At 40.6% G+C, this 15,486-nt stretch overlaps 1 protein-coding gene across 2 annotated transcripts in view; it reads left to right on the top strand.

Moving 5' to 3' along the window:
• Positions 1–15,486, top strand: part of fam120c (family with sequence similarity 120 member C) — a 124,425-nt gene that overhangs the window by 63,278 nt on the left and 45,661 nt on the right. For both annotated transcript variants that reach the window (XM_048547917.2, XM_048547916.2), the window contains 2 exons: positions 3,823–4,068; positions 12,727–12,901. In XM_048547917.2, coding sequence (XP_048403874.1) covers positions 3,823–4,068; positions 12,727–12,901 — 421 coding nt within the window. The remainder of the gene's footprint in view (positions 1–3,822; positions 4,069–12,726; positions 12,902–15,486) is intronic.

The raw sequence follows: 15,486 nt of genomic DNA, 5'->3' as shown, positions 1-15,486 counted from the left end.
TCCTGCACTCCAGTGAAGAAAGTCCCAGCCTATCCACCTTCTCTGTATAACTCACACCTCTTATTCCCGGTGACCTCCTGGTAAATCTCTGAACCATCTCAAGCCTAGTAATATCCTTCCTATAATAGAGAGACCAGAATTGGACACAGTACTCGAAGAGGCCTCACCAAAGTCCTGTACAACCTCAACAAAACATCCCAACTCCTTTAGTCAAACGTCTGAGCAATGAAGGCAAGCTTGATAAATGCCTTCTTAACCACCCTATCAAATGTGATGCAAACTTCAAAGAATTTTGTACTTGATCCCCAGGTCTCTGTTCTTCAACACTGTCCAAGGCCCTACTTTTAATTGCATAAGCCTTGTCTTTGTTTTACCAAAATACAGTACCTTGCATTTATCTATGTTAAACTACATTTGCCACCTTCTTTCACTGTCCACTATACCACCAATCTTGGTGCCAGCCACAAATTTAGTAACCATGCTTTCTATATTCTCATCTACATCTTTCTTTTATGTAAACAACAAACAGAAGTTGTCCCAGTACTGATCTCTGTTGAGCACTGTTCATCACATGCTCCTGGTTTGAGAAACAACTCTCCACTATCATTTTTTGTCTCTTGTTGTTAAGCCAATTTTGTATCCAATTGGCAAGCTCACCCTGAATCCCATGTGTTCTAACTTTACTAATTAGTTTACCATGAGGAACCTTGTCAAAGGGTTTACTGAAGTCCTAGTAGATAATGTCTACCACTCTGTCTTTGTCAATCTTCTTGGTTACTTCCTTAAAAAACTCAATCAAGTTTGGGAGACCTGACTTCGCTCACACAAAGCCATGCTGACTATATATAATCGTTCCTTTCCTCTGCAAATGCATATAAATCCTATTTTTCAGAATCACTTCCAACAACTTAACTACTACCGAAGTCAGACTCTCAGGCCTGTAGTTCCTACGCTTCTCCTTACATCCTTTCTTAAACAAAAGCACAATGTTAGCCACTGTCCAATCATTTAGCCCCTCCCCCCGTATTTATAGATAATACGACTATTTCTGCAAGGGACCTGGAATTTTCTCCCCAACTTCCCGCAATGTCCTGAGATACACTAGATCAACTCCCAGAGATTTATCCATCTTTATATTTTCTAAGACCTCTAGTGCTTCCTCTTCAGTAATGTGCCTCCATTTTCTCCACAGTAAAAACTGAAGCGAAATATTTATTTAATATCTCTTCCATCCTCTGATTTTTAAGGGATGCTCTTCTCTCTCCAGTTGTTCTCTTGCTCTTAATGTACATATAGAATCTCTTTTAGCGAGTTTTGAGAAGATTTGTAGCTCAGCTTGAGATTCTGGATGTAAGTTTGCTCGCTGAGTTGGAAGGTTCATTTTCAAATGTTTCGTCACCATTCTAGGTAACATCATCAGTGAACCTCCGGTGAAGCGCTGGTGTTATGTCCTGCTTTCTATTTGTGTTTAGGTTTCCTTGGGTTGGTGATGTCATTTCCTGTGATGTCATTTCCTGCATTGGTGGTGTCATTTCCTGTTTGTTTCCCAGCGGGTGGTAGATGGGCTCCTAATCAATGTGTTTTTTGATGGAGTTCGGTTGGAATGCCATGCTTCTAGGAATTCTCGTGCATGTCTCTGTTTGGCTTGTCCTAGGATGGATATGTTATCCCAATCAAAGTGGTGTCCTTCCTCATCTGTATGTAAAGATACTAGTGACAGTGGGTTATGTCTTTTTGTGGCTAGTTGATGTTCATGTATCCTGGTGGCTAGCTTTCTGCCGCTTTGTCCAATGTAGTGTTTGTCACAAAACGAACATCATTTACAAAATACCTTGCAAGAGCTGTGACAAACACTACATTGGACAAACAGGCAAAAAGCTAGCCACCAGGATACATGAACATCAACTAGCCACAAAAAGACATGACCCAATATCACTAGTACCCTTACATAGAGATGAGGAAGGACAACACATCCATCCGAGGACAAGCCAAACAGGGACACGTACGAGAATTCCTAGAAGCATGGCATTCCAACCGGAACTCCGTCAACAAACACATTGATTTGGAGCCCATCTACCACCCTCTGGGGGAAAAAAAAACAGAAAATGACATCAACACAGGAAATGACATCACCAGCCCAAGGAAACCTAAACACATAAATAGAAAGCGGGACATAACACCAGCGCTTCACCGGCGGCTCACTGATGATGTTACCTAGAATGGTGACGAAACATCTGAAAACGAACCTTCCAGCTCAGCGAGCAAACTTACATCCAGAACCACTTTTAGATTATTCCTAACCTTATTTGCTAAGACTGTCTTGTATTCTGTTTTTGCCTTCCTGACTGCCCATTAAGAATGCTCCTACTCTCTCTATACTATTCAAAAGATTCATTTGAATCCGGTAGTTTATATCTAATATATGATTTTATTCTTGACAAGAACCTCTATCTTCATTCATCTATTGTTCTCTAATCCTACCACTCCAATGTTTCACTTTATCAGGAATGTAATGACACTGAACTCTCTTTATGACACTTTTGAAAGCCTCGCACTTATCATGTGTCCTTTTATATGCGAACTGTCTGCTGCAATCAGTTTTTGAAAGTTCTTGTTTCACACCATTAATTGGACTAAGACAAATTTTAAAAGCTTTAATTTTTTTGGAAGGCTTATCCTTTTCCATGACTGCCATGTTTTAAAGCAAATAGAATTACGATCACTAGACCCAAAGTGTTCCCCTACTAGCACTTCAGTGACTTGCCCTATCTTATAACCCAAGAGAAGATCAAGTTTTGCTCCTTCTCTTCTAAGAGCATTTACATATTGACAAATAAAATTTTCCTGAAAACATCTAACAAATTCTTCAACATCCAAACCTTTAACACTGTGGTAGTCCCAGTCAACATTTGGAAAATTAAAGTCACCGAATATTACAGCCTTATTATTCTTTCATACATCTGAAATCTGTCTACATATTTGCTCTCATTTTTCTTTTGGCTGTTTGAAGGGCTACAGTACAATTCCATCAAGGTGATCATTCCCATTTTATTTCTAATTTCAACCCATATACTTTCACTGGACGATTTTTCAGAAATATCTTTTCTCGTTGCAGCAGTAATGTGTTCCTTAACCGAAACACCACTCTCCTCCCCCCCCCTTGCCCCTTTTTCTATCCTTCCTATAGCATTTGAAACCTAGAACATTGATCTACCAGTCTTGCCCATCCCTCAGCCAAGTTCCTTTAATAGCTATGACGTCCCAATCTCGTATTCCCAAACATGCCCTGAGTTCATCAGCTTTACCTGTTAGACGCCTTGCATTGAAATAATTGCAGGTTAATTTTTCAGTTACTTTGTTCTCTGACTTGCTGTTGTCTATCTTTTCTCATTAACTTGATCTTTTCAGATTCAAAACCAATCTCATTCATCTTTGTATTTAATCTGCTACTTAGGATCCCTCCACCCTCCAGTCTAATAGTTTACAGTTTCCCTTAACAGAATTAGCAAATCTTCCCACTAAGATATTGGCTATTTGATAATTTGAAAAACCATAAGCTATTGTTTGTTTAAGGTCACAAGAGGAAAAGACCAGCTTTGTTTCTCTGGAAGTGCCCACGTAAAAGTTGCTAGTTGCTGATGCTGAAGCACTAATCTGAAGCTGTACAACACAAGAGTACTACTTTAATTTCTCTTTATTTTTACTTGAAATTGTAACTGACGGTAGTGCTCTAGGTTATTGTAATCTAGATCTGTATTGTTCATAAATACATACTAAGAAAATATTATTCAGTGGTTATAATCATGATACTTTATGTAACAGGTGGAAGATCCCTCTGGCAATCCAGGAGGCCAAGTAGATGCGAAAGTTTCAACTGTATCAGCTGGAAGCAGGCTGAGTCAAATCAACACTGAACAGATTCCATCTCTTCTATCAGTGCCTACAAGAAACCACATGGATATAACCACCCCTCCTGTGCCAATGGTAGCTCCAGAGGTACTAAGAGTTGCTGAACACAGACACAGGAAAGGATTGATGTACCCTTATGTATTTCAGGTGCTCACAAAGGTAGGCCTAAATACTGCCCACTGTGTGCAATTAAACTTATTTCACTTGTTAGAAACTGTGGCTACTGTGGTAAAAAGCTACAAATTAAGTACATAGGCATTAGGAATGCAATTGAGGATACATGTTTTGGACTTTCAAATAGCATTTTTCCATTGTCATATAAACGACTGATTTAGAAAATGATGATGCATGTTACAAAGAGAAACACAGGGCCACATCTTCCGATCAGCGATGTCACTGTTTACACTTGTGGCTCTGTTTCAGCCAGGACTGCTGTTGCTGGCAGAACTAAGAAAGCCTTGGCATATTCAAGGAACAGCGCAGAGCAGACATCCTAATTTTAGAATATCAGTTGCCATAATCAGGTGATATAGCCTCATGTATTTCGATGGGGTCGGTGAGTGAGTTTGATTGATTTATTGTCATGTGTACAGAAGTACAGTGAAAACTTTTGCCTGCTGGCAGTGCAGGCAGATCAGTGTAAGCAAGAATGTACACAGGTCAAAAAAACTTAGAGGTATACAGGTTACATCACATAGGGCATGCACTAGTGAGATCAGTGTCAGCAGGATCAACATTATTTGATGCTAGAGAGTTTATTCATCAGTATAATAGTGGCTGATTGTTGGTTACAATCACTTCTAGGAACTTGATGCTCTCCACCCTCTTAATCTCAGTTCCGTTATGTGGGAGAGGGCATGTACTCCTTCCTTTTTGACATTCATGGACAAATCTTTAGTTTTGCCAACATTGAGAGAGAGGATGTTCCCACTGCACCATATCACCAAACCTTCATCTTGTTTCTGTATTTTGACCCATTGTTAAATATCCAATCTACTGCAGTGGCGTTGTCAGCGAACATATAGATGCCGTTCATTCAGAATTTGGCAACACAGTCGTGGGTGTACAGGGAGTACTGTAGGGGGCTGAGTACACATCCTTCCAGGGGCTCCAGTGTTGAGTGTTATTGCAGAGGAGGTATAGTTACCTGTCTTCAGTGATTGCAGTCTGTTGTTCAGAAAGCTGAGGATCCAATTACGGAGGGCAGAGCTGAGTCCAAGGTCACAGAGTTTTGAGATCAGTCTGGAGGGCATAATGGTGTTGAAGGCAGAGCAGTAGTTAATAAGCAGGAATCTGACATGGGTGTTCTTGTTGTCCAGATGTTTCAGGAATGAGTGCAGGGCATCTGCTGTGGACCTATTACATCGATAGGCAAATTCTTGAGGTTTGAGGCTCGCCGGAAGCCGAGTTAGGTAGGCCATTACCAGCCTCTCGATGTACTTCATGATTATTGAGACCAGAGCTACTGGGCTTTTCGTCATTCAGGCATATTGTACCTGCTTTCTTAGGAACGAGGATGATGTTGGTCTTACTGAATTAGGTGGGACCTTCAGTTGTAGGAGGGAGAGGTTGAAGATACCAGTGAATACTTTCACCAGTTGGTCTGCACAGGATCTGAGTGTTCGGCCAGGAACACTGTCCAGGTCTGTTGCTTTCCTTGGGTTGACTCCCCGAAAGACCGAACTGACGTCTGCAGTAGTGATCAAGGGAACAGATGTATCCAGGGCTATCAGACCAGGCATCACCGTGCCGTGACATTCTGCTCAACCCAAGCATAGGAAGCATTGAGCACATCAGGAAGGGATGTGTCTTTGTCTGCTATCTTGCTGTGCTTCAGTGGATGAGAGGGTGATGAGGTAGTTGTAGTTAGTTGCTTAGGAGCAGTGGGGAGTGGTCAGTTGATTCAGGATGGTGTGAAAATAGTTCAAAGGATGGGGTGTGGAGGAGGTGGGTGAGGATTTGGGAGCTAGTTGTCCCATTGAGGATAAGAGTTGTCTTAAGGGATGATTGGTTTAATTTGCTTTGTTAATCATGGATTTATCTCAGAGATTAATTCTCAAGTAGGTATCTGGGTAAGTAGCACATGTCTTTTTAAAGTCTCTGACATTGGGATCTGTTTAAGAAACTGATTACAGGCAGCACCAGTCAGCCTGTCAGAAATGTAAATTTGCCAGGCCGTTAGAATAAATGAGCATGTTATCAGGAGTTTCTTTGGGCTCTGACACAAGTTTCTAATGACATCCATTCAAAATATAATAATTTGCTTCCCTTACAAATGCTTCATGACTTACTGTCTATTTGTAACAATTTTTTTGGCTATTTTCAGACCGCTTTATTTTTCCAAAGGGTGAGAAATGGTGTGAACCAAAATCACAAATAATAACATCTTGTAGGATTGACCATAGTGCATTGATCAAGAGGTATAATTTATGTGTTTAAATCACTTCAGACATCTGATTGGATACTTCAGACAGCTGTGGAAAAGATGGGCATGGTTTTAGGAGGTGACAGCACTTAGAACATAGAACATTACAGCACAGTACAGGCCCTTCGGCCCATGATGTTGTGCCGACCTGTCATACCGATCTGAAGCCCATCTAACCTACACGATTCCACGTACGTCCATATGCTCATCCAATGACGACTTAAATGTACCTAAAGTTGGCGAATCTACAACCGTTGCAGGCAAAGTGTTCCATTCCCTTACTACTCTCTGAGTAAAGAAACTACCTCTGACATCTGTCCTATATCTTTCACCCCTCAATTTAAAGCTATGCCCCCTCGTGCTCGCCATCACCATCCTAGGAAAAAGGCTCTCCCTATCCACCCTATCTAACCCTCTGATTATTTTATATGTTTCAATTAAGTCACCTCTCAACCTTCTTTCTCTAATGAAAACAGCCTCAAGTCCCTCAGCCTTTCCTCGTAAGACCTTCCCTCCTTACCAGGCAACATCCTAGTAAATCTCCTCCGCACCCTTTCCAAAGCTTTCACATCCTTCTTATAATGCGGTGACCAGAACTGTACGCAATACTCCTGCGGCCGCACCAGAGTTTGTACAGCTGCAGCATAACCTCTTGGTTCCGGAACTCGATCTCTCTATTAATAAAAGCTAAAACACTATGCCTTCTTAACAGCCCTGTCAACCTGGGTGGCAACTTTCAATGATCTGCGTACATGGACACCGAGTTCTCTCTGCTCATCTACACTACTAAGAATCTTACCATTAGCCCAGTACTTTGCCTTTCAGTTACTCCTACCAAAGTGCATCACCTCACACTTGTCTGCATTAAACTCCATTTGCCACCTCACAGCCCATCTCTGCAGCTTATCTCTGTCTCTCTGCAACCTACAGCATCCTTTATCACTATCCACAACTCCACCGACCTTAGTGTCATCTGCAAATTTACTAACCCATCCTTCTACGCCCTCATCCAGGTCATTTATAAAAATGACAAACAGCAGTGGACCCAACACCGACCCTTGCAGTACACCACTAGTAACTGGTCTCCAGGATGAACATTTCCCATCGACTACCACCCTCTGTCTTCTTTCAGCAAGCCAATTTCCGATCCAAACTGCTATATCTCCCACAATTCCATTCCTCCGCATTTTGTACAATAGCCTATTGTGGGGGAACCTTATCGAACGCCTTGCTGAAATCCGTATACACCACATCAACCGATTTACTCTCATCTACTTGTTTGGCTACCTTCTCAAAGAACTCAATAAGGTTTGTGAGGCACAACCTACCCTTCACAAAACCGTGCTGACAATCCCTAATCAATTTATTCTTTTCTAGATGATTATAAATCCTATCCCTTATAACCTTTTCCAACACGTTACCAACAACTGAGGTAAGGCTCACTGGCCTATAATTCCCAGGGATGTCTCTACTCCCCTTCTTGAACAGGGGAACCACATTTGCTATCCTCCAGTCGTCTGGCACTATTCCTGTAGACAATAACGATTTAAAGATCAATGCCAAAGGCTCGGCAATCTCCTCCCTGGCTTCCCAGAAGATCCTAGGATAAATCCCATCCGGCCTAGGGGATTTATCTATCTTCACCCTCTGTAGGATTTCTAATACCTCTTCCTTGTGAACCTCAATCCCACCTAGTCTAGTAGCCTGTATTCGATCCCACCTAGTCTAGTAGCCTGTAACCTAGTAGCCTTGGAAAGCGAACTTTGAAATTGAGCAAAAGTTTGAAAGACCTGAGTGACTGGTGGCTATGTATTGAGAGAAAATGAGCCCTTTATAAGACCATAAGACATAGGAGTTGAAGTAAGGCCATTCAGCCTATCGAGTCCACTCTGCCATTGAATTATGGCTGATGGGCATTTCAACTCCACTTCCCTCCACTCTTCCCGTAGCCCTTGATTCCTTGTGAGATCAAAAAACAAGTTTGATTAGATTCCCTACAGTGGAAACAGGCCCTTCGGCCCAACAAGTCCACACCACCCCTTGGAGCATCCCACCAAGACCCATTCCCCATAACACACACACCCCTGGACACTATGGGCAATTTAGCATGGCCAATCCACCTAGCCTGCACATCTTTGGACTGTGGGAGGAAACTGGAGCACCCGGAGGAAACCCACGCAGACATGGGGAGAATGTGCAAACTCCACACAGCCAGTTACCCAAGGCTGGAATTGAACCCGGGTCCCTGGCACTGTGAGGCTGCAGTGTGAACCACTGAGACACCGTGCCAAACTCACATTAACAGCTCACATGGAAACAAAGAGAAACTCATTGATTTGTTTTGAGGTTTAAGGTAATAGGCAGATTTGTATTTTGAACAAGCACTTCTGACTTTTTGGGATGTCAGTGAGAAACGTAAAGACGTAGAATTGTGGTTAAGGGGATTGAGTGGATTTGGTGGAAGATTGGATGGTCAGTGGTTAAATTGCTCTTCACTTTTTGAGATTGAACTTCATCAGGGGGTCACCATTGTTCAGAGCTTTAACTATACCAGCCACATCAATACTGTTATTTACAAGAGCAGCGCAGAATCCGAGCATACTGGAATAAGTTACACACCTGTTCTGTCTTGGTAGAACAAGTCTTCAGGATTCAGTTCTTGTTTGTGATGGAATATTATCCGCTCACCATGTATGAGCAGAGCTGTAACAGCATTTGAGAAGCTCAATGCCATCCATAATAGCTTTGTGCTTGATTCTCTTAGTATCTGTGGTTGTCACTGTGTTCACAACCGACATATTATATGAGTTGTCGGCATATACTCTTGTATTCATTCAAGCCATCTGGGCGTTGAAGGTAACATTTTGATCTCAGAATTTAACAGTTCCATTCATTGAAATTAGCAGGCAAGTATAAGGGAGAATAAATGGGAGCATTGATATGGAATTTCAAAAACTGGACCCATTAACAATGAAAGAATAGTGATTGTAGTTCCAAGGTAGTGGCATATGACTCACAGGAGAACTTGTAGATGGTTAAATTCCCATGCACTGCTGTATTGTCCTCATAATATTAGAAATTCCAGATTTGGTAAGTGCTGCCAAAAAGAAAGCTATTTGTGTTGTAGATGCTATGGCAGATGAGGTGTAAACCAAACAGACTGCTTTGCTGTGGATGATACCAATGATCTTAATTGTTGTTAGAGCTGGATTCATGCAAGCAATACAAGAGTATTCCATCATATTCCTGACTTGTGAGTGGAGAAGGGGAGTCAGGAGGCAAATTACTTCCTATTAAGTACGCATCCCCTATCATATTCGTGTAGCTAGGTGTGGCCCAATTAGCATTCATTCAAGTGGTGAGTCTCTCGTCTACCATGGATGTTGATGGGAGAATGCAGCAATGGTTAGGCTCTCTCTTAATGGAGATGGTCAAAGCCGAGCACTTGTGCTAGGAAAAATGTTGCATGCCTCTTCTTAGTGCAAGTGTAATCATCCTGGTCTTCAGTGTGCATTCCACTCAGAGCTTCTAGTAGGTCATTGATGAAAAATATGAAAATGGTTGCACTGAGACCCTATCCTGAGGAAATCCAGTTGTTCTAGCACTGAAATAATTGGCCACCCACACTCATTTTTCTTTGTGTTAAGCACAGCTCCAACCAGTGGTCCATTTTTACCAATGCCAAATGCTGTCTTGGTGTTATGGGCAGTTACTCACATATTACCTCTGCAATTCAGTTCTAATAATCCTGCTGAAATCGAAACTATAAAAAGATTTGGAGTCAAGTGGTCCTAGTGGGATAGCAGCTGCACATCAGTGACCTGATTATTGCTGAGCACTTGTCACCTCCTAACAATGTTGATGACTCGCTGTTTGCTTTGCTGGTGACTGAGAGTAGACTAATGGAGTTGCAGTTGGCAGGATTAAACTTGTCCTGTTTTGTTCTACCCTGTTGGATAGTTGCCAGTTTTGTAGATTTAGTGGAACAGCTGGGGTAGTGATGCAGCTAATTTGGGAAAGCACCAGTCTTACATACTGCAACTAGAGTGTTGTTGGGGCATATGCAGTGTAAATAACTACTTGTTGATATCAAGTGGAAAGAAACATTTTGGCATTTGTGATGGTGGAAGCCTCAAGGGATGCAGTAATGTCACTTCCGACTGAAATTGTCGTGAATGCTTCAGCTTTGTATTTTCCAGTCAAATGCTGGCTTCACCATTATTAAGGATGAAGATTTTAATAAAACCTCCAAACTTTGTAAGTTAATTATTTGTCTACTAACAGTCATGATTGAATGTGGCAGGACTTGCAGTGTTTTCATCCAGTTCATTGTGGAAATGCTTAACTTTGTTAGTTACATACTACCTGTGCCTTTTAGCACACACATTGTTGTGTTTTGGAGCTTCAGCAAGTTAGCACCTCATTTGCAAGCTGCTTGGCGCAACTCCTCATTGGACTAGTGCTGTTCAATTGGCAGATGGTAAGAGTAAAGTGAGTGGTATGTTTGGCCATGAGATTCCGGAATGTAGTAAAATATAGTTCTGCTATGTTGATGCTCTACAGCACCTTTTGATTGCCCAGTTTGGAGCTGATAGGTCAATCCCAGTTGTCTGTGTGGCTGCACGAAACACTTTCAATAAAGGTAAAATATACCAAATCACTTCACAAGTGTTACTGAAAAAAATAAAGATATTGGGGATGACGACTGAACATTTACTGCAAAGTGTAGATTTTAAGGTGCCGTTTAAAGAAAGAAAGAATTAGAGGAAATGTGATTTTGGGATGGAATTCCTGATCTTCAGTCTTGGGTGCTGAAGCTGTGACTGTCAGCAATGGAGTTAATGAAGTCAGTGGTCCTCAAGCGACCAGAGTTAAAGGAAAGCATATCTTGGAGTGTTGTATAGCTAGAGGAGATTGCAGAGAGAGAGAGAGATCTGGAGCTTAGCCTCCACAAGAACCATGGTGGTCACTTCAACCAATATCACCAGGGAAAGATACATATCTGACATGTAGATTGGCAAGAGCAAAGCCAAGTACCTTGTCAACACCTAACACAAGCCTTTTTGATAGCTTTGTCCTTGAAAGCTTGGCAGTAATGATGCTAACAAACTAATGTTAATGATGCATGCTGAGGTCCCCCACCAAATGCTCTTCTGTGCCCTTGCTCCCTCATTGTTTCCTTGCCACTGTGTTTGACATGGAGGACAACAGATTTATGGGATGAGGGGGGCAGTGAGCGTTAATCAGTAGGAAGGTTCCTTTTCAATGTTTAACCTGATATTGATGCCTTTTGGAATCCAGAGTCAATGCTAAACACTCCAAGGGCCACTCCCTTACAATTGTATGGCAGTATACCACCATCTGTAGTGGATCAGTTCTGCTAGTGGGAGAGAAAACTTGCCCAGAAATAATGATAGTGGAGTCTAGGACATTGACTGATGGTTCAGTGCACAAAACCCTACCACTGTGAGGCTGTTGGTCTACTAATCTATCGTACAACTTGACTAAATTGGAACAGGTCCCCAGATATTAGTTCAATGTCGGGCTTGATGTGTCAAAATTTGATGCCCAAGTTGGTGTCAAATGATCCAGCCTGTTTCATTATTCGCCTTTTTGGACAATATGATGCAACTGAGTGGCTTGCTGGTACATTTCAGAGGGATGTTGAGTCAGTTGTGCTGCAGAGTGAAGTCACATGCATACCATAAGGTGACGTTTACAGCTTTATTTCCTGATGGACAATATCTGTATATTGCTATGTAGTGATTTACCAAGTTCAGTTTAAAAGGTTTCCCAGGCCGGTGACTTCCAAGTGTTGCACTGTCCTGACATGGAAATGTCCTGCTATTCATTTTTTCATTTCTGGGTGAAAATCTTGAAATTCCCTGACAGGGGAAATAATTTTGAACTTTTCAGCTTTGACAACATCCTGAGGATAAATTTGGAAGAAACGTGTAGATGTACATTTTGGAATAGTTATGTCAGTTAAAATATAGAATATTGAAAACTGTTGAATGAACTATTAAATAAATGCGGTTGGCTTGAACGTGCAAATTTCCATTGTTGTTTAGTATGAATCATGTAATTCTTAAAACCTATGATTCTGTGTGTTTACCAATAGAATTTCTAAGAGAGTACTACAGAAGATGATAGTAACAGTCATCAGATAAAGCAGTGTCTGTGGAGGTGGCAAGGTTCATGTTCCAGATCAAAGACCTTTCATGAGAACTGAAAGGAATTAGAGATGTAACAGTCTATAATTAAGAAGAGAGCCAGGGGGAAAGGGTGATGGGGTGATGGGGTGAGGGAGGTGGAGAGGGAAGAACAAAGGGGAAAATCTTTAGAAAATGGTGAACAGTATCTAATGATGAATACTTTGTTTTTAATTATAGGGGGAGATTAAGATCTCCATTAGCATAGAAGATGAAGCCAATAAAGATTTGCCTCCTGCTGCTTTGCTGTATAGGCCAATACGGCAGTGTGTATATGGAGTCCTGTTTAGCCTAGCTGAGGCTAGGAAAAAAGCTGAAAGACTTGCACTAAGGAAAAATAGATTCCCTACTGAAAGTAAGTTAATTTCATATTCTGTGCTGGCTATTTATAGCACAACATTTTAAAAGTTTATGCTGAGATTTTGGGGAAAAAAAACAGGTGTTGGTCAAGGTATTTTTTGGGATTCCAAATTAAAACAGTCTGCATTTGTGAATGCAAAATATTATGCCGGGTATTAAAGTTAATCTACATATCAAATTTGTGTGACATAATGATCAGAATTTAAAAGTGCTTATTGTTTCATTAGGTTGGGGGGAGGTAGAGAATTTCACACCATGTGTTATCTTCAGGTAAGATGAGGTTAAATAATGAAATAAGTGGACAGAGCAAGCTAACAATAATTGTCCCAGTTCTGTGCTTGTTGAATAATATCATTCCATATTTAAGGTTAACTACATAGAATAACAGTATTTTGGGAAACAGACAAATACAGTTTGTTAGAATGTAGGGATTGATTTGCACTAAAGACTAAGTTGCTATTAAAAAAAGAAAAAATACTGAGATGGCACTATACTGTCGCTACTAGGAGGGTGCTCTGCAGGGTGCCAAGTTTGCACAGTGTAAGTATGGACATGAGAATTTATAGTGGGCAAAAGTTAATATGTTTGCCTAAAATGTCTGTCAGGTGACAGTGTTTTGTAGACCTCATGTGTGAACATATGAAAGGTTTTATATTATATTTTAATAATTATATTTCCTATGACATTATCTAGTTAAACCTGAGGATACCCTTTAGGTTGTCTGTATTGTTAGCCTTGGAACTAAGGGAGTCAAAAGATATGAAGAGAAAGTGGGAACAGGGTACTGAGTTAGATGATCTGCTATGGTTATATTGAATGGCAGAGCAGGCTTGAAGGCCCAAACAGCCTACTCCTACTTTCTGTTTCTTTTTCATCCCGCTGACCCTCCCTCTCTGTCGCTTTCCTTGTCTGTTTTACTTCTCTAATTTTCGTTTTGTCTCTGTATTTTTATTCTTTTTCTGATTGGTGATGTGTTAGGGAAAGGAAGCACCACTGGTTTCAGATTACAATTGTGTTAGGGGTCTAAAATTTTCTCAGTGGCACCCTTCCCTTCTCTCTACAGTCACTCCTACTTTACAGTCATTGTCCATTTGTTTTTTGCAGCATACTTACACCAAGTTCCCTTTCTTCCTGCAATATAAATCATTATCACTCCTTAGTTCATCCCCTTTTGAGTACTGCATAACCTTTTTTAACCTTTTGTGGTTACAGAGATGAGGATCAGTCCATAGAATTAGAATGTTTGCCCTCTCTTAGCAGTCAGTGTCAGCGGAGGTTGAATTAAGCATTCAATCAGCTAATCTGGTAACAAGCCTTAGCCTCAATGCATATACATTCCTGTGAACATCTGACAGTAGTTTTCCTTGTACCCTAATGCTCACATTTTGGTCAGTATTTTTAATTTTTTTAATGCCTTGATTTGCAATGATTAAGGTAAATACTATGCAAGTTTAGATTAATATTGTTTCACACAAAAATGGTATGTTAGTATTAAACATTGTGAACAGATATGATGTTTCAAATTCATTCCTCAGTGATTGTTTGAATAGAAGTATCTTCTGTGCTTTAAAAGGTTTTAAGTATGACTTGGATCAAAGAAAGTCTTTCAGAAGATGCTTTAAAAATTAAGCTTGAAAATATTTAACTATATTTGTCTTTCTTGAGAACTGATTAAATAACAGTCTATAAGTAGGGACTTGTAATTTTTCACAAGTAAGAGAGCTGAAACCTGGATAAATGGGCATCCAACTCTACCTTAAGTTCATTTCTAATTAAGTTTTCTTATTTGAAACTGAGGTTTTTATCCCATTTGAAATCTGACTACAGTCTTGAGAAATATAGCCACATTTAACTTCCGTCATGGGCATGCAACCTTCTCATGAAACATCAAGTTCAGCCACATTCTTGACAGAGGGTCTTCCAGGGTACGTTCTGGAAGGTAAACATGTGAAACAAATTTTGGCTTCCCACCTCTTTGAATTTACAGAGTAAATCTGGACTTTTGAGCTAACCTAATTCCAGAGGAAAGTTGAGTAAGATTTTGATAGTTTCCTACTTCTTATGTGTACTTTGAGTTTGTCTCATCTGTGTCCGGTATCATGTCAAACGAAGTTCATTTGTAATCAGCTAGATCTCCCCATAATTTCACTTACATTTATGAAGCTCAAGACCCTAGACGGTTTTCTAATCATTTTTTCAATAAGGCTTGCCACCTTCAAAGATTGGTGAATATTAGTCCCCAGTCTGTTCCTGTACACTTTAAAATCTGCCTTCCCATCCCTACTGCCAAAATGCTTTCACCTCCCGTTTCTCAATATTAAATTGTACCTGTTGCATGTCCACCAATTATGCTGGCCTATATAAGCCATGTTGCAGACAGTTTGTTTCATCATCATCCTCACATTTTTCACTCCTTCAACTTTGCTGGTATCAGCAAAGTTTGAAATTTTACTCTATATCCTAAGCATTGACATGTGCAGAACACTGCTGCCTAACGTCCTGTAGGCTGGAAAACAAAACAGCTTTCTGTGACTCACTATTTTGTCCTTTAGCCAATTTTTTAAAATTCTATTGCACACT

This window comes from Stegostoma tigrinum, chromosome 11 (genome assembly GCF_030684315.1).
Source record: "Stegostoma tigrinum isolate sSteTig4 chromosome 11, sSteTig4.hap1, whole genome shotgun sequence".
Taxonomy (NCBI): Eukaryota; Metazoa; Chordata; class Chondrichthyes; order Orectolobiformes; family Stegostomatidae; genus Stegostoma; species Stegostoma tigrinum.
This window is presented reverse-complemented; position numbering and strand designations above follow the sequence as displayed.